Source organism: Amblyraja radiata, chromosome 1 (assembly GCF_010909765.2).
Source record: "Amblyraja radiata isolate CabotCenter1 chromosome 1, sAmbRad1.1.pri, whole genome shotgun sequence".
Taxonomy (NCBI): Eukaryota; Metazoa; Chordata; class Chondrichthyes; order Rajiformes; family Rajidae; genus Amblyraja; species Amblyraja radiata.
The window spans coordinates 77,082,521-77,109,404 of record NC_045956.1 but is presented as its reverse complement, the minus strand read 5'-3'; the positions used below and the strand labels follow the sequence as shown (position 1 = coordinate 77,109,404).

At 40.4% G+C, this 26,884-nt stretch overlaps 1 protein-coding gene across 1 annotated transcript in view; it reads left to right on the top strand.

The window, feature by feature from the left end:
• The window catches only part of cops4 (COP9 signalosome subunit 4), a 53,693-nt gene that overhangs the window by 2,415 nt on the left and 24,394 nt on the right, over positions 1-26,884 (top strand). Inside the window, exons 2-8 of the mRNA XM_033024947.1 lie at positions 4,781-4,860; positions 14,430-14,581; positions 16,343-16,446; positions 17,749-17,902; positions 18,869-19,019; positions 21,506-21,709; positions 25,057-25,172. Of these exons, the coding sequence (XP_032880838.1) occupies positions 4,781-4,860; positions 14,430-14,581; positions 16,343-16,446; positions 17,749-17,902; positions 18,869-19,019; positions 21,506-21,709; positions 25,057-25,172 (961 nt within the window). The remainder of the gene's footprint in view (positions 1-4,780; positions 4,861-14,429; positions 14,582-16,342; positions 16,447-17,748; positions 17,903-18,868; positions 19,020-21,505; positions 21,710-25,056; positions 25,173-26,884) is intronic.

Below are 26,884 nucleotides of genomic sequence, written 5' to 3'. Positions count from 1 at the left end.
TTCCAAGGTACTTGTAGTCCTTGGTACACTGCACATCCACACGCTTGATGGGGACAGGGGTGTTCCTTTCCTCCTAAAGTCCACCATTAACTGCTTAGTCTTGTTGGTGTTGAGCTGCAGGTGATTCAACAAAGTCGTTGACTACACCTCCGTGTTCAGCTTCCCTCCCCTCACTGATGAAGCCCACAATTGCAGAGTCATCTGAAAACTTATGCAGGTGGCAGGAGTCCAAGTTGTATCTGAAGTCCGAGGTGTAGATGGTGAACAGGAAGGGGGAGAGGACCGTCCCCTGTGGGGCCCCTGTGTTGCTCACTACCATGTCCAAGACACAGTTCTTCAGCCTGACATACTGTGGCTGTCCAGTCAGGTAGTTGGTGATCCAGGACACCAATGGAGCATCCATCTGCATCTTCGTCAATTTGCTCCCTAGCAGTGCAGGCTGGGTGGTGGCGAAAGCACTGGAGGTCAAAAAACAGACTCTCACAGTATGAAGGATTTATAAAAAATGGTCAGCAAGATGGTAGAGTTGGTAGTTGGCCTCAGGAAGCAAGGGGGTGAACACAACCCTGTCCTCATCATCGGAGCTGCTGTGGAGATGATCAACAGCTTCAAGTTCCTCGCATTCATATCATCAGTAACCCAGCATGGTCCCTGTACACTGATGTGGTCAAGAAAGCACAGCAGCGTATTTATTTTCTTGGACGATGGGAAGATTCGGCATGTCCATGAGGATTCTCTCGCAACTTGCACCGATACACAATGGAAAGTAATTTGATGCGATGCATCTCAGCGGGCATGGCAACAGCTCTACTCTTCACTTTGACTGGTGACCATACAGAGAGTGGTGAACACAGCCCAGTTCATCACAACCTCATCACGAAGGCTGGAAGTATGGTCAAGGATGCCTGTCACCCCGGCCATGCCCTTTTCTTTCCTCCACCTTACGGGAGAAGATATAGAAGCTTGAATGCTCTGATATTTATACTTCAGAACAGTTTCTCTGTTGCAGTTAGACACCTTTCTCACAGTTTGAAAAAGGGTCCTGACTCGAAACGTCACGTATCCATGTTCTCCAGGGATGCTTCCTGAACCGATGAGTTACTCAAGCACTTTGTCACCTTTTTCAGATCCCATTCTCAGACGTGCTGCCACGTTCTCTTACTATTAACTCTACCTCCTTCGGTTATTCCATTGTTTTACTTCAAAAATGTTGCACTACCTCAGCTTGCACGACAATCTTGTATCATTCTTTTCTGCACTCATATTTATTGTTCTATTTGTCACGACTGTTTGTTTACTATACTTTGTGAGCTTCATGTGAACAAGGAATGTCATTGCCCCCTGGTGTGTATGACAATACACTAAACTGAATCAAAATGAGTTGGCACAGACTTTGTGGATTGAAGGGTCTGTTTCAGTGCTGTATGACTAACTCCATGAATAATCTTTGTGCAATAAAAGATATAGGCCATGTGACCCTTCTGGCCATTTGATCATTTAGTAAGATCATGGCTGATACTTTACTCAGTGCCTTTTTGCTGCACTTTCTTCACGTCCTTTGATTTCCTTCAGGTCAAAAACCTATTGATATTAAATTAAATATACGAGACAACTGATCCTCCTCTGCCTTCTTGGCCAGTGAATTTTGAAGATTCAGCACTCACTGGGTAAGGAACTTTCCTCTCATCTGTCCTGAATGGCTGGTCCCTTATTTTGCGATTTTGTTTTATATTTAAATCTAGAAGAATATAAGGATGATAGCTGAACATGGAGAATGAAATGATGCTGTGATGGCCACATCAATTATAACAGTGTGTGTTGAATAGGGATTTAAACAAATATTTTTTTCAAGCCTACAACCAAGTTCCAATGAGAACAACCTTGGCCCTTCAAAGATGCTAAAGCAATGTAACTGTTTCTTTCCTTCTAATGAGAAGTAATAGACAGTTGTAGATTCATAATAAAGGATTTAATGAATGGCGCAATCTGAAGGTCCCCAGGCCATGACAAATTGATCTTAGGGCACTAATGCTTCCTGCGGAGCTGCGGACTACTCACCATCGTGGGGCTGGCCGGCCTCGGAGCGTGGGGAGCGGTGGTGACTCGCTGCTGCGACTCGACTCCTGGGGCTCGGAGGCTCCAGCAACGCAGCCGCAGGTCCGGTGGACTGGGACATCGGGAGCTCACAGGTCCGGGGGGAGAGAGAGACCGCTTCCCGGAGCTCCCGCAACGCGACACTCCAGCCCTTGTCGCGGGGTTGGAACGACCCGGACCGTACATCACCCGGCACGGCTTCATGGCCGTGGGACTCACCATCGCCCGTGGGGGTTCCAACCTTGTACTTCAGACCGGGAGCGGGGCCGTAAATCGCCCCGCGCGGCCTAAAATGTCCGTGGGAGTTATCATCACCCGCCTGGGGCTTGGACATCGGGAGAGACATGGCGAGCAGGGGAGAGAAAAGACTTTGCCTTCCATCACAGTGGTTCACTGTGATGGATGTTTGTGTGAATTTAATTGTGTGTATGTCTGTAGGACATTGTCTTTGTTTGTATGGCTGTGTAAACGAAATTTCGTTTGAGTCTCACTGAGGCTCAAATGACAATAAATTTGTATTGTAATGTATATTGTATTGTATTGTAATGCGTTTGGCTAAGGTAAGGGTGGCTTCATTGACGAGTGATTTAAAAAAAAAAAATTTTTGCTCAAAATGTTCAGTTTGTCTTGTCTGTTTCAACAACAAAGTCTCAAATCAAAATTTCATGGATTAAGAGAGAAACTCAGAGATATCCGTTCCATATTTCTGAATGCATGTTGAGCATTACCCATTCCTCGTTAGTCTGACCAGGGAGGTTCCACAGGGATCTTTGCTGGGACCTTTGCTGTTTCTGATATATATAAATGACTGATGTAAATGTGGATGGGTTGGTTAGTAAGTTTGCAGATGACACCAAGTTTGCTGGGGTTGCACATTGAGGAAGGCTGTCAAAGTATACAGCGGGATATAGATCAACTACTGAAATGGGCAGGAAATGGCAGATGGAGTTACTTGAAGTGTGAGGTGTTGCAATTTGGGAGGTCAAATGTAAGGGAAAAATATACAATTCATTATTAACAGCATTCATGTACAGGGGAATATTGGGGTCCAAGTCCATAAATCGCTGAAAGTGGCAACACATGCAAGATCGAGTGATAAAGAAAGCATATGGTATGCTTGCTTTTATAGGTTGGGGCATATAAGAATCAGGACGTTATGGTACAGCTGCATAGGACTTTGCATAGGTTGCTTTTGGAATATTGCATGCAAATCGTCACGTTATAGGAAGGGGCAGAGAAGATTTGCCTAGATTGCTTAGATACAGGGAGAGGTTGGACAGACTTGGATTGTTTTCTCTGGGTAGACCTGATAGAAGTATGTAAAATTATGAGAGGCATAGATAGGATAGACAGTCCAGAAGGCATAGCTTTAAGGTTGTAGGAACAATGTTTAAAGGAGTGTGCGGGGCAAGATTTTTCACAGAGTGGTGAGTGCCTGGAACTCACTGACGGTGTTAGTAGTTGAGGCAGAAACAATAGTGGTATTTAAGAACTTGGATAGGCATATGGATATTCAGGGAATTAAAGAATATGGATTATATTCAAGCAGATAAGTTGGTCTGGGCATCATGTTCCACACAGACATTGTGGGCTGAGGGACCTGTTCTTGTGCCGTTACTGTTCTATGTTCCAGTTCTATCAGTTTCAGAAACTGAGGCATAGAAGATACCAAGCCACTTGGAATAGATGCTGTGCTAGTGATCATATATGGAGGTAATCAAATAGGGCAATATTAAATGGGCTGAAGAGCTATTTTCACATGTGATTAATCTTCACCTAGTGGTTACTTGGTGCCATGTTGCTTTCCTTAAAAACATCACTCCACATGATTGGATGATTAAGATGTTTTATGGGCATCCAGGTTAATAATTATCACACCAAGGGAAACAGTTTGTATGAGGTGCACAGCGTACAATCTGAGAATTTATTTTGAATGAAACCCCAGAAATAAATTTCAGTAGATTTCTAAATAAAGTAGATTTGTAATGTTGCTTTACAAATGTAATGGATATAGTTGACTGATGGAGCATTTTTCAATCCATATTTTCTATTTGTATAACTTGAAGAAGTAGTTCTGTGAAACTTGTTAACCGATTGATTGCATGAAAAGGATTAATAGTGGAATGTATAAATTAAAACCAGTTTTAATGCCTTTCTATGCCTCTCACATTTGGCTTCATTTGTCCTCATTTAACACAACCATGTTTTCGTAGATTTATTGCTGAATATCTCCAATATTACTTGTATTTCATTGTTTAATTGAAACAAAATGAATTCAATGACAAATCACAAATTGGAGTAAAAAACATTCTCATTCTTTAAATGTAGAAACCAATTCATATAGCAATGCCTATGTGAATTGTCAGAAATGAAAACATAAGGACAAAACTGAGTATATTAATCCACTACCGAATAGATTTAGCATTCAATTATTTTCACAGAATATGTGATTTACACTGTTTAGATTTGATTTCACTGTAAGTCTATAATGTAACTTGAGATCCTCTGGTTTATCGGGCTTAGAACTCAATCACATGAAATTTAGATAGCATTGATATATTACCAGTTAAATGTTAATGATAACATTTATTTTAGTAAGATTTAGAAAATGCTTATAAATGCTTGAAATACAATTTGTTTTAAGAATCAAACCCAAAATCTGTCATCCATTTGTGCTCTTTAACAGGTACCGTCAGATCCTGGAAAAGGCTTTGCAGCTCACAGGAGCTGAACAGTTGGAGGCTTTGAAGGCCTTTGTTGAGGCTAGTGAGTATTGTTCTGAAAGTGCATTGTGCTCTACAACAAGAAAAGATTGTCCTTTGCATGATGTTTCTCTCTAATCTAAAATGAACTCTCCTTGCTTCCTTTCCCTTCCCAATCTGAGAAAGCATTTGTCCCTTCCTTCTCCCACTTTAGTTCAAATCAGCAGTCTTCTGCTCTTTATAATTTTTGAAATGTTTTTTTTTTCATTTAAAGCCAACATTCACTTTATTATCCCCTTCATTTTCACAACTTGCCTGAAACTAATTATTTTCACAGTGGTACTCTTAATTTGTCTCATTGCATCCCATCCAGCTTCATTCATTAGCAAGAAGAGAAGTGCTACATACATTTCTCGCATCCCAATTATTGATATATATTGCGAACACCTGCTGCTTTCACACTCATCCTTGTGACAACGCTGGTCATTGTATGCCACCCCCAAAAAAGACCCATTTAATCTTCCTCCATTTCCTCTCATAACTTTCATGACAGTATATTACCCCCAATTTCATGCGCTTTAATTTTTCACACAAACCTTTTACATGAGAGCCTCTGAAAAATCCAAATACACCGTATGCATTGGTTCTCCCTTATCTTACCATTTACATCCTCAAAAAGCTCTGAAACTATTTTTATTTCATATATCAAGGTTGATTTTGTATATTTAAATTAATAATTTCTTGGTGTCTTGCTTTCACATACTTTATAATAAATGTTAGTTTTTTCCTTATTGCTGTTGTTAGACTAACTGATCGGTTGTTTCCTGTTTACCCTTTTTTTGTGTCTTTATATTTGCCTCACTCTTATCTGTTGCAACCATTGCATTAATGGTGCAAAATTTGAAGTGTTTTCTCTACCATTGCTCTGGGATGCAGATTATCATCTGATGATTTATCAACTTTCAGGTTCAATAATTTATCCAGTACTTGTTTTTACTAACACTAATTTGCTTATTCCTCCTCTCCGTTAGATTTTTAGTTTCCTTGTATTTCTTGGAAGTTAGTTTTATTCTCTTCTAAAAATATATAATCACAGTACTTGTTGAATTGTTCTGCCAATCCTTATTTTCCTCATATAAATGGCTCGTTTCTGACTGCATGGTACCTATCTTTTATCTGTTAGAGCCGTGTCTATGTGTCTGTGATGCTGCTGCAAGCAAATCTTCCATTGTATCTGCACCTCATCGTACTTGTGTGCATGACAATAAATTCAACTTGATTTGACAGTCTCTGCTAATTTGCTTGCTGGTGGGAACTCTCAATATCAAGAGGAGTGCTGGCAGACCCTCGGAAAATTGGGGTAGGGGAAAATGAGTCTGGGGTAGTGGAAGGAAGCATCGTTTTCATCTGACGTAAGCAGTAAATTCTGTCTATTTTGAATTTGTCTTGGTGGGAGTGGTTTTTAAGTACCATATCATTTTTTTTGACCCGGTACCATGTCAGTCATTATTGTCTTAGCATGATAGGAAGTAGTGGGTTGTAGAGTGTTTTGTTCTACAAGTTTCAGGAGGTGAAATGTTTCTTCCTTGGGAGCGAAATGTTGTTTATGGCATTTGGATTCTTTCATTAGCAGAAAGGAGCATTGATATATGTTGAGTAAATGGGGAAGTGACACCAATTCTGTTAACTTTAAGAAAGTAATGGAAAAGGATAGGACTGGTCCACAAGTTCAAGCCCTAAGTTCAAGAGTGAAGAGTGTTTCATTGAGATGTGTATGAAATGGAACATTAAATTCTTACTTGCAGAAATTGGGAAAGCTAAATTCGATGGCATCAAATACAAACTCTTGAAAATAAATTGGAGAAGGCTGTATGCAAGAAACGTGTGGTCTAGCAAGTAGAAGACTTTTAAAAGTGTGATAGGGAGAGTTTGGGATTAGCATGTTCCAGATAGAGTGAGAGACAAGGCTGGCAAGATTAAGAAATCTTGGTTGAAGAGGGTTATTGAGTCTGGTCAGAAAAAACGGAGGCACATATCAGGAATAGGCAACTAGGATCAACAAAGTCTCTTAGGGAATATGTCTCCCAGTTTTTTGAAAAGCTATAAGGACTGTTGGAGTAGTGTACTTCAGGGTGAACATGGGCCAAAAGATAAGATAAAGGAGAATGCTAATAGATTCTATAAGTCCATTGAGAACAAAAGGGTGGCTTGGGAGAGTGTAGATTCCTTTAAGGTGCATCGAGGAGATAGGAAAAAGGCAAGATCTTAAATGAAAACTTCTCTGCCTTTACTATGGAAGCTAATGAGTTCAGAGGAGGGTTCAGTGACATCATGGATCATATGAACATTACGTTGGAAGAGGTGTTCAAGATATTGAAAGACCCTGTCACCTGACCTGGGATATTCCAGGATGTTATGGGATCCCGGGGCAGAGATTTTCATATCTTTATACAGGAAGGAACCACAGATGCTGGTTTCAGGTCGAGACCCTTCTTCAGACTGATGTCAGGGGAGGGAGGTACGTAGATAAGAAAGTGTAAGGTGTGAAAACAGGATAAAAGGAATTAATATCGAGGAAAATGTAGAATAGATCATTGTTAGCTGGGAGAAGGTAACAACAAAGCAAACAGATAAAATATAGGTGGAGACAGTAAGACTGGTCAGAGAACTGGGAAGGAGGAGGGATGGAGAGAGAGGGGAAGCAAGGGTTACTTGAAGTTAGAGAAGTCAATTTTCATACTGCTGGGGTGTAAGCTGCCCAAGCGAAATACAAAATTTGAGTATCTTTGTTAGCTACAGGTGAGGTATTGGGAGGATAGCTAATATTGTGCCTTTATTTAAGAAGAGTAGCAGGGATAGGCTGATAGGTCTTCCTTAGTGGTGGGAAAGGTATTGGAAATAATTCTGAGGTGCATTTGGAAAGGCAAAAACTATTTAGGGATAATCAGCATAACTTTGTGCAAGAGAAATCATGATTTTGTTTTGAAGCGATGACCAAGCCAATTGCTGAGGTTAGGACAGTGGATGTTGTCTAAATGGACTTTACCAAGGCTTTTGACAAGATCTCATATTCTATGCAATTATGGAAAATTAGAACACATGGGATCCAGGATATGCATGTCAATTAGATGTAAAATTGGCTTTGTAGTAAGAGATATTGTTTTTTGGATTGGTGTGCCGCAGTGATCGGCACTGAACTGTTGTGTTTGTCATAATGGATAAGGATATACGTGGAGTGATTAGTCAATGTGAGGATGACCCCAGAATTAGTGGCACAATGGATAGTATGGAAAGTTGTTTAAAGTTACACCAGGATCTGGTGAAAGTGGGAAAGAGATTGACAGATAGAATTTAACTTGGACAAATGCCAAGTCTGGGAGCAAACAATGAATGGCCAGGCTCAGGAGAGTTTTGTTGAATAGAGATCTGGGAGTACGAATACATAGTTTTCCGAAAAGGGGAACACAGGTGGACAGAGCGCTGAGGAAGGTGTATGGTATGCTTACCTTCATCAGCCAAGACATTTGAGTATGAAAGTTTGGGACATATTACAATTATATAAAACATTGGTTAGGCTGTACGAGGGCTACAGTGCTGCTCACCACACCAAGGAAATGATGTGAATAAGCTAGAGAGGAAGCCGAAAAGTCATTCGCATCTTGCAGTGTAGCTTCTGTATTTCTGCTCATGAAGTCATCTGCGGAAAGTGGTCATTGACAAATCCACACATGACTCCTAAAGAGTATTTCTGATCTGTCAGACAGGTGTTTTGGGATTTTTCTTTATTATAGAGAGAATTCTTCTATCATCTGCTGTGGAGGTCTTCCTTGGCCTGTCTGTCCCTTTGCGATTAGCGAGCTCACCAGTGCTCTCTTTCTTCTTATATTTTAATGATTTTTAAAAATTATTAGGGGGATATAAATCAGCTACAGAAATGGGCAGAGAAGTGGAAAATGGAGCTTTGGGAGATTGAATGTAAGGAGAGAGTATACAGTTAATGGCAAGATCCTTAACAACAATGTTATTAATCTCAAATTGTGGAGTACAGAGGCAAATTAAAAAATGATGGGTCTTTGTCCCAAACATTATGGAGGGCGCTGTCAATGAGAAAAGCATAGAGGGATATGGATAAATGTAGGCAAGTAGGAATAGTGTGGATACGCATGTAGGTCGCGTAGATTGAAGAGCCTGTTTTCATGATGTGCAACTCTATAATTCTACATTCGAATTTCTTGAGATCCTTAATTATCACCGTGATCTCCATGATGTTCCTTGAATACTTCGGCCTCACGCCTTGAATTATAGAGTCGGAGTATAATAATAATAATAATAAATTTTATTTATGGGCGCCTTTCAAGAGTCTCAAGGACACCTTACAAAAATTTAGCAGGTAGAACAAAAACATGTAAGGGGAATGAAATAAATAGTAGAGACATGACTAGTACACAAAGTAAAGACAGAATTCAATACAAAACACAATATGAGGCAATTAATGCACAGATGAAAAGGGAGGGGGACGTGGGGCTAAGGATAGGCAGAGGTGAAGAGATGGGTCTTGAGGCGGGACTGGAAGATGGTGAGGGACACGGAATTGCGGATCAGTTGGGGGAGGGAGTTCCAGAGCCTGGGAGCTGCCCTGGAGAAGGCTCTGTCCCCAAAACTGCGGAGGTTGGACTTGTGGATGGAGAGGAGACCGGCTGATGTGGATCTGAGGGACCATGAGGGTTGGTAGGGGGAGAGGAGGTCAGTGAGATATGGGGGGGCCAGATGGTGGAGGGCTTTGTAGGTGAGGATCAGGATTTTGTAGTTGATCCGGTGGGAGATGGGAAGCCAGTTAAATTGTTTGAGGACTGGAGTGATGTGATGCCAGGATTTGGTGTGGGTGATGAGTCGGGCGGCTGCGTTCTGGACCAGTTGGAGTCGGTTGATGTAGGTGGAGATGATGCCAAGGAGAAGTAAGTTGCAGTAGTCCAGTCGGGAGGAGATGAAGGCATGGATGAGTCTTTCAGCAGCGGGAGGTGTGAGAGAGGGTCTGAGTTTGGCGATGTTGCGGAGATGAAAGAAGGAGGTTTTAATGACATGGCGGATGTGAGGCTCAAGGGAGAGGGTGGAATCAAAGATCACGCCAAGGTTGCGGGCCTGGGGAGATGGGGAGACAGTGGTGCCGTCGATGGTGAGAGTGGGGTTATTGATTTTGCTGAGTGTGGCTTTGGAGCCTATGAGGAGGAATTCTGTCTTATCGCTGTTGAGTTTGAGGAAATTATGTTGCATCCAGGTTTTTATAGCTGACAAACAGGAGTTGATATGGGAGAGGGGGGGGGTTGTGGGGGGGATTTGGTGCCGAGGTAGATCTGGGTGTCATCAGCGTAACAGTGGAAGTCCAGGTTGAAGTGGCGGAGTATCTGACCAAGGGGGAGGATGTAGATGATGAAGAGGAGGGGGCCGAGTACGGAGCCTTGGGGAACGCCTTGAGTGACTGTGGCTGTAGCAGAGGTGTGGTTGTGGAGAGAGATGAAGTGGGATCTGTTGGAAAGGTAGGAACGGAGCCAACTGAGTGCAGAGCCTTCAATGCCGAGGTCTTTGAGTCTGGTGAGCAGGATGTTATGGTTCACTGTATCGAAGGCTGCGCTCAGGTCGAGGAGGATGAGGATGTTGAGGGAACCAGTGTCAGCAGAGGTGAGGAGGTCGTTGAGGACTTTGAGGAGAGCAGTTTCTGTGCTATGGAGGGGGCGAAAGCCAGATTGGAGGGGTTCAAGTAGGTTATACGCAAGGAGGTGGGAATGAAGTTGCGACGCAACGATACGCTCCAGGGTTTTTGAAAGAAAGGGGAGGTTTGAGATTGGGCGGTAGTTAATGAGAGAGGAGGGATCAAGACCAGGTTTCTTTAAGATTGGTGTAACAGCAGCAGTTTTGAAAGCGGAGGGGACAATTCCTTGGGACAATGAGGAGTTGAAGAGATTAGTGAGGTAGGGGCAGAGAACGGGGAGGCAGGACTTCAGCAGGGGAATGGGGAGAGGGTCGAGGGAGCAGGTAGTGGGTTTGGAAGAGCTGATGAGTTTGGAGATTTCAATAGGGGGACCAGGTCAAACTGGGAGAGGAAGCAGTGTGGAGGAGGGGTAAGGAGGTCAGTGGAGATGTTGAAAGGAGGGGCCTTGGTAGGTGGTGGAGTAGATGCTGGGGAGTCGGGTACAGGGGATAAAGATTGATAGATGGTGCTGATTTTATCAGGGAAAAAGTGTAGGAATGAGTTGCAGAGAGCCGGAGTAGAGGTAGGGAGAGTGTTGGCTCGAGGCTTGAGGAGGTTGCCCACTGTGGAGAAAAGGGTTCTGTGGTTTAGGCAGGGATCGGTGAATATGGAGGAGAGGTAGGCAGATTTTGCAGCAATGAGGGCATCTTTGTAGTCAGTGAGGTGGAGTTTGTAAGCTTCAAGGTGGACTGTGAGAGATGATTTATTTGTGAGTCGTTCAAGTCGGCGACCAGTCTGTTTCAGTTTACGAAGTGCAGGTGTGTACCAGGGTGAAGATGTGTTGAAAGTTACGGTTTTTGTTTTGAGGGGGGCCATAGTGTTAAGGGAGGTAGACAAAGTGGAGTTGAGATGGTTTGTGAGATCATCAGGTGAGATGGGGGTTGAGTCCAGGGGGAGAGTGGTGGAGAGCAGGTCAGAGAGATGGTGGGGATCAATGGATTTTAGATTACGGAAGGTATAGAGTTAGAGTTAGAGTTAGCTAATGTGCATGCACAGCTGCTGATGGGATTTATTTTTCAACAAATGGTAATTTACATTCTAATAATGTTTTTACTGGCAGGGATGTATCTTCGATAATTTAAGTTACATAATTCTACATGGTGAAACCAAAATATATAAAAATGGCCTTTATTAAAATCTGACAATGTGCACTATAACCACATGTGATTTTTTTTTCTATTACAAATCTCAAATTGTACAGAGGCAAATAAATAAATGATGGGTCTTTGTCCCAAACATTATGGAGGGCACTGTATGTTTTGTAAATAGTTTAACAATTTTGTGCAGCATGGGTCCAAAGACAAGAATTTTTCCCAAAGATTTCCCAAATGCCAAATAATTACTTGTTTACAGAGCCATTTATTTACAAAGTTGGGCTCTAAAGTAGCTTGACACGTGTAGTTCTGCTATAAGTTGGTCATTGCATTCTTAAGAAATCTCTTTATGGTATAGAACTGCATATTTATGGTATAGAACTCTATATTTATGGAAAGAACTGCAGACGCTGGTTTACATCGAAGGTAGACACAAAATCCTGGAGTAACTCAGCGGGACAGGCAGCATCTCTGAAGCAATAGAATTAATAGGGAAAAATGGCTTAGGGGCTAGAGAGATTCAGACTCTTTGTACAGGTGCACAACCTTTTATCCGGAGTTCCGGAAACCGAAAAACTCCGAAAACCGGCCATTTTTTCCAGGATGTCGTCTGCACACCAAAGCTCGCGTTTGGCGCCAAACTTGACCCGAAACGACCCACGGTCAACCCAGGTCTGTACTACTGTAGCGGCTGCCTCCTCCCCGGAGACCGGGGAGACACTTAAACATCTGTAAATCATTGCTTAAATGTTAGTCAGTTAGTTTGGAGAGCTTTTATGTGAAGGGGGAAACTTTAATTCTTAGTCCCATACCTGGTCGGAGAGGCGGGGAGTGGTCAATGCCTTACCGGGTCGCCGTGCAGTAAGCTCCGGAGCGCTGTGGCCGCCGACTCCCAGCTGGGGCTGCGGGCGTCCTTCCGCGGGCGGCGCCGGTTGTAGCTCCCCCCGGCAACTCTACCCCTGGCTGCGCGGCGCTCCAAATCCAGCGCGGCCCGCGGCCGGACGCCCGCAGCCCCAGCACCGCTGTGGCCGCTGACATGTTGTGTGCCGGCGGCCACAGTGCTCCGGTGCTTACCGCACGGCGACCTGGTAAGGCATTGCCCGCTCCCCGCTGGTATCCCAGCGCTGCGACGCCGCCGACTCCCAACATCGCGGCGCTGGGGCTGCGGGCATCCGGCCGCGGGCCGCGCTGGATTTGGAGCGCCGCGCAGCCAGGGGTAGAGTTGCCGGGGTCGGAGCTCCAACCGCGGCCGGACGCCCGCAGCCCCCAGCTCCGCGATGTTGGGAGTCGGCAGCCACAGCGCTCCGGAGCTTACTGCACGGCGACACGGTAAGGCATTGCCCGCTCCCCGCCTCTCCGACCAGGTAGGGGACTAAGAATTAAAGTTTCCCGTTCACCCCCCCCACCACATAAAATCCCTCCAAACTAACTGACTAACATTTATGCAACGATTCCCCGGTCTCCGGGGAGGAGGCAGCCGCTCCAGACTTTTCAAGCCGCCCGCGCTACCTACCTAATCTACGCTAAACATCTTCCATTCGGAAATCCGAAAAATTCCGAAATCCGACAAGTGTCTGGTCCCAAGGCTTTCGGATAAAAGGTTGTGCACCTGTAATTTGCAACATTTATGGATATTTTCTCTCCTACTCATTATTATTTTGGCTATTTTAAACCATTAAGTCCAACTCGTTCACAGTGTCTACAATTACCTTGAAGTCTTGGTAGGCTTTCAATGTCATTGTTCCGTTGCTGGTACAGAGAACAATTAAACACTCTTGATAACATACTTGGGACAATGAACAGTGCGCTTTGCATACCAATGTATATTTTGCAGGGAATTGACATGGTTTTACAAGAATGCTCTCCTGACTCCAGCAGCAGAAAAGCATCTGCTAGCAGATTATATTAAACCTCAAATGTTTAACCTCAAAAGTCAAATCTCAGACAGCTGAATAACATGGATATTGATACACTTACAATACAAAGACTCGTGTCCAAGTGATAAACAAATAAAAGAGTTAACCATTTATAAATAACTAATTCGGGCTTATTTTATAAACTTTTCAGCCGGATTTTTCAATGGTGGTTCTCAACGTAAATTATATTTCTATTCAGCCCAATGAACAGGTCTATTTACTTATAAAGTGAAGTTATTCTGTCTCTAGTCTCACACCTCGCACACAAATTAAAAAATAATTGTTATATTTAATTGAAAAAATTACGTTGATGAAATTTCGATACCAAAATATTTGCATCAGATTCAGGATTTTTTTCCTACAAAGAAGGAAAGCAGTTCAAATAACTAAGTGGGTTAGATTGTATTTATGGAGGGAAATGGACAGTCAACGCTTCAGATCGAGACCCTTTATATAGACTGAAAATGTCGACTGTCCATTTCCTTCCACGGATGCTGCCTGACCTGCTGAGTTCCTCCAGCTGCTTGCCATTTTTTGCTACAGATTCCAACATCTGCTATCCCTTGTGCTCCCATGGGTTTTTCTGTCGCTGATCTTGAGGATCTAAAGGGACAGGCACCAAAAAAATCTGAACAACAGAACGCTGACAAGAATGTAGTATTTTTTGTAATTTCTAATAACCACCAACCTTTATTTTCAACAGACTAATGAGAAGTATAGAGGTTATAAATTTACCCAGTGATCAGAAATATTTGCATTGGTAATCATGAATTATGTTTTGTGAAGAAATGAACGCATCTGCTTGTGGCAGTAAATTACTAACATCATCTACTTATTGAAGGTATGTGATTCATTGTCCATGTCTGTTTTCATACAGTGGTTAATGAAAATGTCAGTCTCGTGATTTCCCGGCAATTGCTGACTGACTTTTGCTCCCATCTACCAAATCTTCCTGATGGTACAGCCAAAGAAATTTATCACTTCACTTTGGAAAAGATCCAGCCTAGAGTTATTTCATTTGAAGAACAGGTATGCCAGACAGTGAGAATAAAACAAAATTGTTTTTTTTAAAAAACCTCTTAATTGTGAAAGTATTTAGTTGATGTCCTTTCATTCATTAATAAAGTAAATAAAATATGTGGATATTCAATGTTGGTATAAGCACATTATATCAGAGGGATGCAGAGTCCACGAGTAGATCTCTATGCTCTATATCAACCAAGGGAAAATGTGGAAACAGGAATATGTATCAGCGGTTTATTCAAGACGCATTTATAAATTCAAAATTTATTATATTGTTATATTATATTATATTATATTGTTTCTGTTTAATAGTAAAAACTGTAGGTTAGGTATACTTCAGACAAAGTAGAATGTCAATACCTCACTCATTCCGATGCAGTTTAAGTCATCTAGAAATTACACCGTATAATGTCTTTAGGGCCTCAAGATGATCAATCTTAAAAATTGTGTTCAAACCAAATCTATTTTTGGAGCAGCATGAGACCATTTGGCCCACCATTCAATCATGCTGATCTATTTTTCCCTCTCAGTCCCTTTCTCTTGCCTTCTCCCCATATCCTTTGACATTCTTGCTAATCAAGAACCTATCAATCTCCGCTTTCATGATACTCAATGACTTTGCCTCCACTGCTGTCTGTGGCAACGAATTCCACAGATTTGCCATCCTCTGGCTAAAGAAATTTCACCTCATCTCCATTCTAAAGGTTTGCCCTTTTATTCTGAGGCTTTGGCCTCTGGTCCTAGACCCTCCCATTACTGGAAACATCCTTTCTGCATCCACTCTATGTAGGCCTTTCAATATTCGGTAGGCTTCAGGGAAATCCCCCTCATCCTTCAGAGCTCCAGCGAGTACAAACCCAGAGTCATCAACTGCTCCTCGTACATTAACCCAATCATCCCCATATGATTTATAGTCCATTGTGTATTGAATTGTTCCAAAAGAGGATGAAAAAATTCTCAATACATTATCTAAATGAAGTGCAAATCAAACTCATATTTGATTGCCCTAAAGTCAGTTTAAAACATTTTATTGGTCCTTTGGATTTAATCTGTTTATTTTTGTTCATCATTTTCACGTCATAATTTGCTTCATTAAGACTAATAAGTCATTGTTCCAGGTTTGGCTAGTACGTTAGGTGGAGCAGGAAAACTGCCTTTATGCTTACCAGTGCAGAGACAAAATAAGCATCATTGCAGGTTGGTTTCCGAGGATATTGTGCTGCAGAGTGGAATGTTGCAGAACATACCCACATATTTACCTTCAAAGAGCACAATGTAGTTCCCAAAGGCAATAAGTACTTGTAAATAAGTGGTTAACTAAGTACTTACTTAGTTAGGTAACTTGGTTAACTAAGTACTTACTTACTTAGTTAAGCACTTGTAAGTAAGTGGGTTTTGTTTTGAGGATTATAAATCATCTTGACCAGGACTTGACTATCATGATTAGTAGGGGTGTAGGAGATTATGGGTAGAAGGCAAGAGAATGGGTTTAAGAGGGAAAGATAGATCAGCCATGATTGAATGGTGGAGTAGAACTGATGGGCCAAATTACCTAATTCTGCTCATATAACTTATGAACTAGCATTTATACAGCCTGTTGGGTAGATTCTCTGCTGTTTGTTTTACTTTTAAATGTTGCTTTGAAAAGAGATTATCCACCATATGATGATATGAGTTATTCTGGGCATGCAGGGGGTGGGGTGGGTTGGGGCGCAGGAAAGTATAAATATCTTCAGTGTGTCATCATGACTTGCTTTTATTTTGCAGGTGGCTTCTATAAGACAGCATCTAGCCACCATCTATGAAAAGGAAGAAGACTGGAGAAATGCCGCTCAAGTTTTGGTGGGAATTCCATTGGAAACCGGACAGAAGTGCGTAATTGGATGCGACTTGGTTCATTTTGCAGTGTAGCGTGCAGCTTGTAACTATTTTGAACAAGGTGGTTCCTTTCAAAATTAATAAATTCATATCTACAAATCATTACACAGATAAATTGTCCATTTCTTTAAAAGTGAGATTGTAAATGATCACCATTGCTTTACCTGATATTTTATGGACACCTTTAATGATTCAAGTGATACCCAGGGCATAGTAAGAATGTCATCAGTGATACAAATGAATCATTGACCTAGGATTCTATTTTAGAAGTTGCTGCTTTCCCAGTTTTTACAACGTGCTTTTGTAGAATATTTTGCTCTCTTGTCTGTCTTCTTCCATCAGTAATCAGGATTTTATATCTTCTGGGAAGAGTGAGTGGATGAATGACCTGGTCGAAGCCATCTGTCAGTGAATATATTGATTGGAAATTGTGTGAAATTGGTTTGGTAAAACGTCTTAACTTTCTCTCCTACCTATCTGGCAATGTATTGGCCTCATCTGGGTCTCTTTCCCTGGCAAGGAGATTCAGTGGAAAGGGGAAGGAGACCTTCATCCATAATATTGTAACATATTAGTCTCTTTAGGGCACATGTGCCTGATTTACAATGAGGTTTTTGTAATAAGAGCAGGGCACAATATTAACAATTAACCAGAATATTTACATTTAATATATTAAGAAATGCATTTTCAGTTCACGAGATTTCACACAATGCACTGTTTTCCTGGAATATAACCCATTTTATGAACTGCCTTTATCTGAAGGTATTTACCCTTTAGACGCACAGAGTCTCTTGCCCAGAGTAGGTGAATTGAGGACCAGGGGACACAGGTTTAAGGTGAAAGGGAAAAGATTTAATAAGAATCTGAGCTGTAACTTTTTCACACAGAGGGTGGTGGGTGTATGGAACAAGCTGCCAGAGGAGGTAGTTGAGTCTGGGACTATCCCAACGTTTAAGAATCAGTTTGACAGGTACATGGAAAGGACACGTTTGGAAGGATATTGGCCAAATGCGGGCAGGTCGGACTCGTGCAGCTGGGACATATTGGCTGGTGTGGGCAAGTTGGGCTGAAGGGCCTGTTACCACGCTGTGTCACTCTGTGGAAGCAATTGAAACTATGTTGTGTTAATCAAACCCTTTTAAAATACGGCATAACATTTGCTGATTCTACTGAAAAAGAAAATCTTTTTCTATCTTTAAATCCTTCACTTACATTCATGCTCTGAAACGTTTCAGGTCAAATGCAACTTTGGAAAAATCCTTAAGCGTTAACATTTGACCTTTTTAATTTTGCAGGCAGTATAATGTGGACTATAAATTGGACACCTATCTGAAAATTGCTCGTTTGTATTTGGAAGATGATGATCCTGTTCAAGCAGAAGCTTACATTAACCGAGCATCTCTGCTTCAGAATGAATCAACCAATGAACAGCTGCAGATACATTATAAGGTAGAATTCTGCATCTAGAAAGATGCTTTTCATTACTAAAAACCGGGGACCAATGAGAATATTTAGACATTTTGAAGAGTTAAGCAATCCTAACTTGTCTAGGTGCTTTAGGTGAACTCTAGCACCTTATCAAATAATTGAGTTTAAAGTTTGTGCCAGGAGCTTAAATTTGCATGGGTGAGGAAGGAAGAAATTAATTCCCATTTCTCGTGATTCAAATATATTTCTTGAATGGTTCATTCCACTAGATTTTTCTTATGTGTATCAAACTATTGAGTAATCCAAATGCAGTTGCTGATTAAGGTTATAAATAGTATTGGATGAAGTACTGTTCCAGAACCACTACCCAGTTTATTCAATGTATTTAGGACCTGAATGTGGGGAAATCCTGGGAAAAAGAACAAGAACAAAATGATCAACTGGTGACAAAACACACCTAATTTTACTTGATTAAACAACGCACTCTGCAGAGAGATTGTGTTGGTAGTGGAGCGATCTAATGTCATGTAATAAATTACAATTTTCCATTGTATAATTACTTAGCATTAAACTAATTGGCAACTTATAATCAAAATCTGGCGAGAATTTGATGACGTCATCTATAAATGTTCCTCCAAGTCACACACCATCCCAATTTAATATATTGCCATTCCTTGTCATTGCATCGTCTCAATTCCAGAAAACCTCACCTACTGACCGTGTGAGAATAGCTTTCTCAGTGTTTGCAGACAGTTTTATGCTCCACAAGCTTTTAAAGACAGTTAGTGTACATAATAAATGCCAGCCTTGTGTAATTCTTCACACCTTGCAAGTGAATGGAGAATTACACAACTTGGATATATGTAAACCAGAAGAACAATTTCTATAGACAAGCAAATTCACGTCCTAAATTTGTCACTTGGCATGCAAAATGTAAATTATTAGTATTTCAATGAAGTACAACTTTCTTCTATGGTTTGTCTTCAGGTGTGCTATGCTCGTGTCCTGGATTACAGAAGGAAATTTATAGAAGCTGCCCAGCGATATAATGAGCTTTCGTATAAGTCTATAGTTCATGAAACCGAGCGCCTCGAGGCTTTAAAGCATGCGCTACACTGCACTATTCTTGCATCAGCAGGTACTATATTGTTGCCAATACTCCTTGGGATGTGGGCAATTCTAGCATAATTGTGCATGATAAGAACCTAGTTGAGTTGTCTTAGTTTGCAGTTCAATGTTTTAATCACCATGCCTGCAGTTATGTTGTTAGATCAGAATCTTATTAGCTTCCATCAAAAAATAAGTGCACCAGAAGTTGAAGTTGATTTTAGAGTATTTCAAACATAAAGTTATACATTTTTAGTATCACTTTACTTTCAATAAGATCCCTGTCTGAAGTTTCTGCTTTCCTCCATTCTCTGTCTTGTGTATCTGTTGTGTGTTCACAAGATTTTTTTAAAAATGATTATAATGTGGCTGGTAATGCCAGCATTATTTAAAAAAAACAATTGGCAGCCTTTGAGAGCAAATCTTAAAATATTATACGATGACTGCATTGCATTATCATGCTGTGAACTCAGAAACGAACAAAATGATAGCTTTGCTGATTAATTTAGTATGGTTAGATACATTTTTCATATTTAAGCAATTTGTTTTGAAATTAAATGGTTGTTATCAACCGTGGTTGTTTTTCCACCATACTCTCTCAATGTCATCGTGGAAAATATACTAGTCATTTTATTCATTACGAAGAACTATATAGCATTGTTGAAGCAGAGAGTATAGGTGCATTTGAGTGGAGATTGGACAAGTAAGTGAGGAAGAAGTGAATTCAGATTCAGATTCAGAAAAACTTTATTGTCTGTCGTAACAGAAAATCTTCTTTGACGTGGCTCAACATACAAACAGGACAATGTACTGATAAGCAGTCATACAACACAGATTTCTGCGAGCACACACAGTGTGTATAGATATTAAAAGCAAGTATAAAGATTAAAAACTAAAAATAGACAAGATAAAAGTAAAGTGACAGTACGTCAGGGTTAATTTGTCCCTTGTTCATTTTTTATTTAAGTTGTTTATGGCAATGGGTATGAATGAGTTTTTGTGGATGTTTTTCTTGGATAGGTGGACTTTATATCGGCGGCCTGTTGGAAGGACTTGTGCAGGGGGTGGGTGGGATCCTGTGTAATGAGGTTGGCTTTCCTTTTAACTGCCTGGGTGTGGAGTACTGATAATTGAGGTTAACACTAATAGATTTATCTAAGAAAAGGTGGAAGGAAGCTTGTGGAGCATAAAAATTGGCATGTATCAGGTAAGCCAGTAATTAGGGTTTGGACTTAGGATTCTTTCACTCTTTTTGGCTTGTCTCTGTTGACAACCATTTATTTTGGATACATCTGAATTAATCCAAACCAAAGGCCAGAATAGTTTGAGGAATTATGTTTGCAAAGGATAAATTTTGTTATGAGAACAATCTACGATAGTCCCTATCTCCCAATCTACCTCAATGTGCCCCTTGCGCTTTTAAAAAATCTGTACATTCTCTGTAGCTGTGACATTATATTCTGCTTTCTGTTTACTTTTCTCTTTGCGCTACCTGTTGCATTTGTGTACGGCTTGATTATAGTTGTGTGACAACTAAAGAACTGTTTCATTTGAAAAACGAAAGCATTCAAGAGTCTGTATGTCATAGACACTACAATGTTACCTAAAATGTAGTAATCAATAATTATACCGTATTATACAGTATATAATTTATACTTATTTTTAAAAATCTCATATTCATTGACAAAGTAGTTCAAGCTTTAAAGTATAGGATAAAATCTTAACTGAATACATAACTTCATAAATTGCATTCATATTTCTACAAATATGATATATGTATTATATTAAAACATGGCAATACAGTTTTATTAGCCATGAGAGGCTATGGCAAAAATATTGTGAAACAATTTCAGGTTTATATTTGCACAAGAATTCAGTGCGCACACACGTTTGTAACAGCATAAAAAATTGCACAACATAAGATTTCTGCGCACACGAACTACTAAAAATTAGAGGGAACATTGGTTGGTTCTAGTATGATTTGACTGAATAGCACGCGAAACAAAGTTTTTCACTTAGTCCTGTTGCACGTGACAATAAAAATAAAAACAAATACCGAAACCAAATTCCATTCAAATAAAACATAACTTAAGGCACTTGCTTACATAAGTAAACACGATTGATGAGATTGCATTTTTTCCCCACAAATATACTGGAGATATAGTATATATACTACATACTATAGATATAGTAGGAAGCAAATTGTGAGTAGAATCAGGGCATTGAAAAATTAATTTGGAAATGCAACACAGTAAATGAATTCATGTAAACCAGGTGAAAGATTTGGCAAGCAGCTTTTCTATTGTTCTGTTTAATTTTAGTTTTATCATTTGAAATGCCAGGTGTTATTATAACACTAAATATATCATCAAAATGGTGTGTTTAAAAGAAAGAAAAGTTTCCATGCAAGAAAAACACAATTTGCTGATTGGAAGCATTATTATGAAGAAATTCTGCAATGCAACCATGTTGAGCATTAAATTTCACAGTGATTCCTTTGGTGTGCTTGCCCTGCAGGACAGCAGCGTTCCCGTATGCTGGCAACCCTGTTTAAGGATGAACGATGCCAGCAACTTGCAGCTTATGGCATTCTAGAGAAAATGTATCTGGATAGAATTATTCGAGGGAACCAGCTACAGGAGTTTGCTGCCATGCTGATGCCTCACCAGAAAGCAACGACTGCTGATGGTAAAGTCTACACAGTCTGTTTTTGTCCTGAAGGTGTGTGTTTCACACCTTTTTCTTTTGAATTGGAGCAGAATTATTTGTGTATGATGAACCCAATGCATGCTATTTCTGGTGCTATAAATGTTATTTTTAATGGACTGATGATCATATTACTGTCAGGATGATAGTCAACATGATGTTAATTCATGGCTCAGATGATAATGCTGTGCTATCTTGAAGTACTGTTGAATTCTACGTTTACTCATGTATGGAAGTTTAGTGGAAAAATGTGTCGGTTGCTCATCGTTGCACTTTATTATTTTTCATAAATGTATTATTGACCTTCCGTTTTCTGGTGGTGCAGCTGAAATCATAACAATGGCTTTGAATTCAGCCCATTTTAATAAGTTTAACTAAGTTCATTGATTTATGAAATTACATGAAATATGAAAAAGAATTGCAGAGTGATCCCCAGAACAGACGCTCTCGATTCATTATATTAAAAACAGATTTCAACATTTAATTGTTAACATTGGATAACATTGAATATTATTTTATTTATTTCATCCAATGATTTTACTTTTTTTGTTAATGTGGATTAAGCACTATAATTTCTTCGCTAATCCCCTTCACCTTCACTCTGATATCTCTCAATGTAAAGTGTAAAAAATATATAATAGTTTTATTCCCTTGGCATTTTGGTACATTAAAAGATGACGTCAATTTTAATCAGACGGAAGACAAAAATGTTGGAGAAACTCAGCGGGTGAGGCAGCATCTATGAAGAGAAGGAAATAGGTAACGTTTCAGGTCGAAACCCTTCTTCAGACCTGAAGAAGGGCCTCGACCCGAAACATTGCCTATTTCCTTCGCTCCATAGATGCTGCCTCACCCGCTGAGTTTCACCAGCATTTTTGTCTACCTTCGATTTTCCAGCATCTGCAGTTCCTTCTTAAACATCAATTTTAATTGCTTGGCTGCATTGAAATTATCTGGATATGTGGGTATTTTGTTTAAATCACTGAGGATTTTCTGAAGATAATAGAGTAATGAACAAAAGATAAAATTCAATTGAAATTGACAGAGCAACACATACAATTTAATTTGGGTAAGGGGGAGAATCAACTCAAGAATAGCCATGAGGTTCCAATGCTTTCTCACAAAACTTTACCTGACTTGGCATTAATCATCAATGAGTATATAGTGCTAAAAGCAGAACGCAGGAGGATGAGCGGGTGATCTTATCGAGGTGCATAAAATCATGTAAGGAATAGATCAGGTAGATACACGGTCTCTTTCCCAGAGTAGTAAATCGAGGACCAGAGGACATAGGTTTTAGATGAAGAGGAAAAGATTTAATAGGAATCTGAGGGGTATCTTTTTCACACAAAGGGCGGTGGGTGTACGGAACAAGCTGCCAAAGGAGTAGTTGAGGCTGGGACTATCCCTTCGTTCAAGAAAGCGGTTGGCCGGTGTGAGCAAGTTGGGCCGAAGGGCCTGTTTCCACACTGTCATTCTATGACTAACCATCCAAAACATCAAGGCAAATCAAATGGGAGTAGGCAGCAGATGGTTATTGTAAATGTTAGGAGGACATTGGACGGATTTCCTTACTCAGGTTGTATTGGGCATCCATGGAGAAGTGAACCATACAAATGCCTTGAAAAGGTTTTGCTCCTGCTATGTGGGACTTTACCAGTTTAATGTTTATCGGTGCAATGCTATGCTTTAAATGTTTATAACATCTATAATATGGTAAATTGGATTTAGAGAAACAAAATGTCAATTTCTTTTTTTGAGCAACTGGTTAGCTTTTCTTGCTTTATTTTCTATTTTTCATTGACCCAGGAGGAGAACTTTCAGCCCATCAAATCCATGTATGCTCTCAGGGCAATCTGCTCCCCGCCCCTCTGCATTTATTTTTCAGTAACCTATTGTCCCTCACATACCTGCCATTTAGCTACATTATGGATAATTTGCCATCCTTTCAGTGCCACTTTACCACCCATGCTTGTAAAATGGTTGGAAAAGCATTTGTAAATATTACCATTTTCAAGTAGGATACATATTGGGTAGAATTGTCGTAGTATTGGCCTGAATTCCTCGGACTTGCCCCACTCGTGGTCTTGCCCCCTGCACACCTCTGGATGTTATTGGCTGAATGAGCTGATCTTCTGCATTGATTGATAAGGCAAGTTTGGAGCAGATTCTCACTGAGGCGACGTAACCCAACGCCCTGCCCCCAGAACATGTGGGCAGTTTGCTGCTTGCAAAATTTAAATACATGTAAAAATAAGGAATAAATAATTAACTTGAATGCTCTTTAAGGTGCAGTGAAAAGCTACAAGTGTGGAGGTGACCCCATTCATTGGTTATTGTTTGTGCACCAGTCAATCATTGTGTATAATTAACGGCTGGAGGCTGAGTGCAATTAGACGCTCAACAGGAAGTGAAAACTTATTTGCTGAACTCAATGTTGAGCATTGGAACCTACGTCTGGGTAGGCCTGCAGCTGATCTTCAGGAGGTTTCGAGCTTCCATATTTGGCCACACATTCAGAACCTTCTGTCGTGTGAATAGGTGATAGTTGCTGGTTATTTTGTGAACGACCAGCTTTCAGTCAAAATATATTTGTCCTAATTTAAATGCTCTGTATTGCCACATAAATGATGCAAAAAGATCTTTCAGCTAACATTGGCAAATTATCCATAATGTAGCTAAATGGCAGGAGGATCACCATGGAGCTGGCAGGTATGTGAGGGACAATAGGTTACAGAAAAATAAATGCATTCCTGCTGTCTTGAAACAGAAAATTCGCAAAATTTATTTTGAAAGGAATGAGGTTCAAGATCTTTAAAGCAACCATATGTTTAAATTCTCCTCATCCTCAAGAGGATGCTACTGTTAAAACCTTGATTTCTAAATTTGGAAATTAGTCGGTGTGGGTTACAAGACATTCATGGTCAAAATATGCCACATGTCAATGACTAATTTAAAAGATTACTTGTGAGTACATATACCTTCACAAGTAAAATCCAGAAGTTCAGGTTAAGTAAAAGAAACAAACCCTGGGCTGGTAATTCTTCTGGTTTGTTATATATCAATGTTGTGAATCTAGGAAATATTCAAAAATATGCAAAAACAGCTTGAGGAGGAGACTTTAAAGATGTATTTTTCCTGTGACCATATCTCCCAATAGCAAAGCACACAGCTTGCCACTGTCTCTCAGTTAAATGCTTATCACAATACCTTCCCCTCTGGTTACATAAAGGTTTAAATACTTTTTAGCAACTGTCAAACCTAAATATCTGTCAGCATTCTTTTTCATTTGCTTAGTAGATATACAAGTTTATGAGATTGCATTGATTATAATGATGTGATATTTCCTCCCTTGATACCAGGTTCGAGTATACTGGACAGGGCTGTCATTGAGCACAACCTGCTTTCTGCCAGTAAACTGTACAATAATATTACATTTGAAGAGCTTGGAGCTTTGCTAGAAATACCACCAGCCAAGGTAAGCTCCTGAAGTACTGAACGTTGTCTTATATTAATCCCCGAGTTCAAATCTTCAGCCGACAGGCATCAAATATCCTCTCTTAATAGGAAAAATATGCCGTCAGTATATATTTTGGCATTTGTTCATTTCACGTACATAAGAAAAACATTTTTAGAGCTAGGCATTTACTTTTTGCTAAGAATAACATTTCCGATAAATGATTTGAAATTGCATTTTATGATTTCCCCCTACACAGCGCGATGAACAAGCATTGGGAGCCACAGACAAAAGGAACGTTAGCTAGAATGTGTGTGTATATATATATATTTTGCCAACATGGTCTTTTTTCAAATGGAGGGCATTGGAAAGCAGCTATCTTGTGGATTAGGATATTGTTCATTCTCCCTATATCCTGCTCTAACCTCAATAAATGAAATAGATAAATTCTTGATCCCCAAAAGTAATTAACTTCCAAATGAACATTAATGCATCAAAACTGCACAACTAACATCATCAATCAAACAGCCCCGCTGTGAATTTTGACGGTCTGGTGTGAACTGATGTTTTGATGTACGTAGGAGGTATGTTCCTGAGTTGTGAATACTTTTACCAAGTGCTAATTAGAAACCTTTCCTACAGAAAGTCCTCTGAGAAAGCAATGGGAATAATATTGGATCACTTCGGCACTGTCATCTATAGTTTACAAACCAAATTGATTTGCTTTTTGGTTTATTCTACAATAACAAGCTCCTGTGTACATTTAATTCCCTTTCATTTATTATTTGAAAATATTTGACAAAGTACTTTGTTTCCGATCTTGCCCAGATCTCTATACACATGCCATCAGGGGGGGATAATTTGTGACTTTTTACATGAATAAAAATATTGTGTTTGATAGTCAACCCAGCTGAACAGCTAACCATTGCTTTGTTTGCCTGGGTTTATGCAAAGGATGTGGCTGCATCGACCAACTATTCAAAGATACCTTGAACATCTTATAGGTCAAAATAGAAACCAGAGATCCATCTTCGTGCTGTTCTAGATGAGATGTTTGTCTTTTTCTTTTTATCAGAACGATCTTTTTATTTAAGTTATGCTAGAAAGAAGTTCCTCAATAAATGAAGTAATTATGAACTTACAAAAACACCAAGTGCAGGATTAACGCAGGGGCTCAGGCAGCATCTCTGGAGAACATGGAGAGGTGACATTTTGGGTTGGTACCCTTCTTCAGACTGATTGCAGAGGGTGTGGGTGGGAGAAAGCTGGAAGAGAGGTGAGGCAGACAAAGCCTGGCAACTGGTAGGTAAGGGAGGGTTTTGATAAGCAGATGCTTGGACAAAGGCCAGAGATGAAAAGACAGAAGGTGTGAGACAAAGGATTGAACAGTTGTGAATTGTAAAGTTAGAGGAAGGAATGTAGATAGAAGAGGGGGGGGGGGGGGGGGATAGGTGAGAGTCCAGGTGGGACAGGGGAGGGGAGGAAGGAAGGGGGTGGAGGTTGTTGTGCATATTGGCACAAATTATATAAGTAGGAAGAGGAAGGAGGTTCTGCAACAAGAATTTACGGAATTGGGCAGAGGACTGAAAAGCAGGACCTGCAGGGTGGTGATCTCAGGTATATTCCAGTACCTTGTGCTAGTGAAGGTAAGAATAGGAAGATTGGGGAAATGAATGTGTGGCTGTAGAGTTGGTGCAGGGGGCAGGGATTCAGATTTCTGGATCATTGGTATC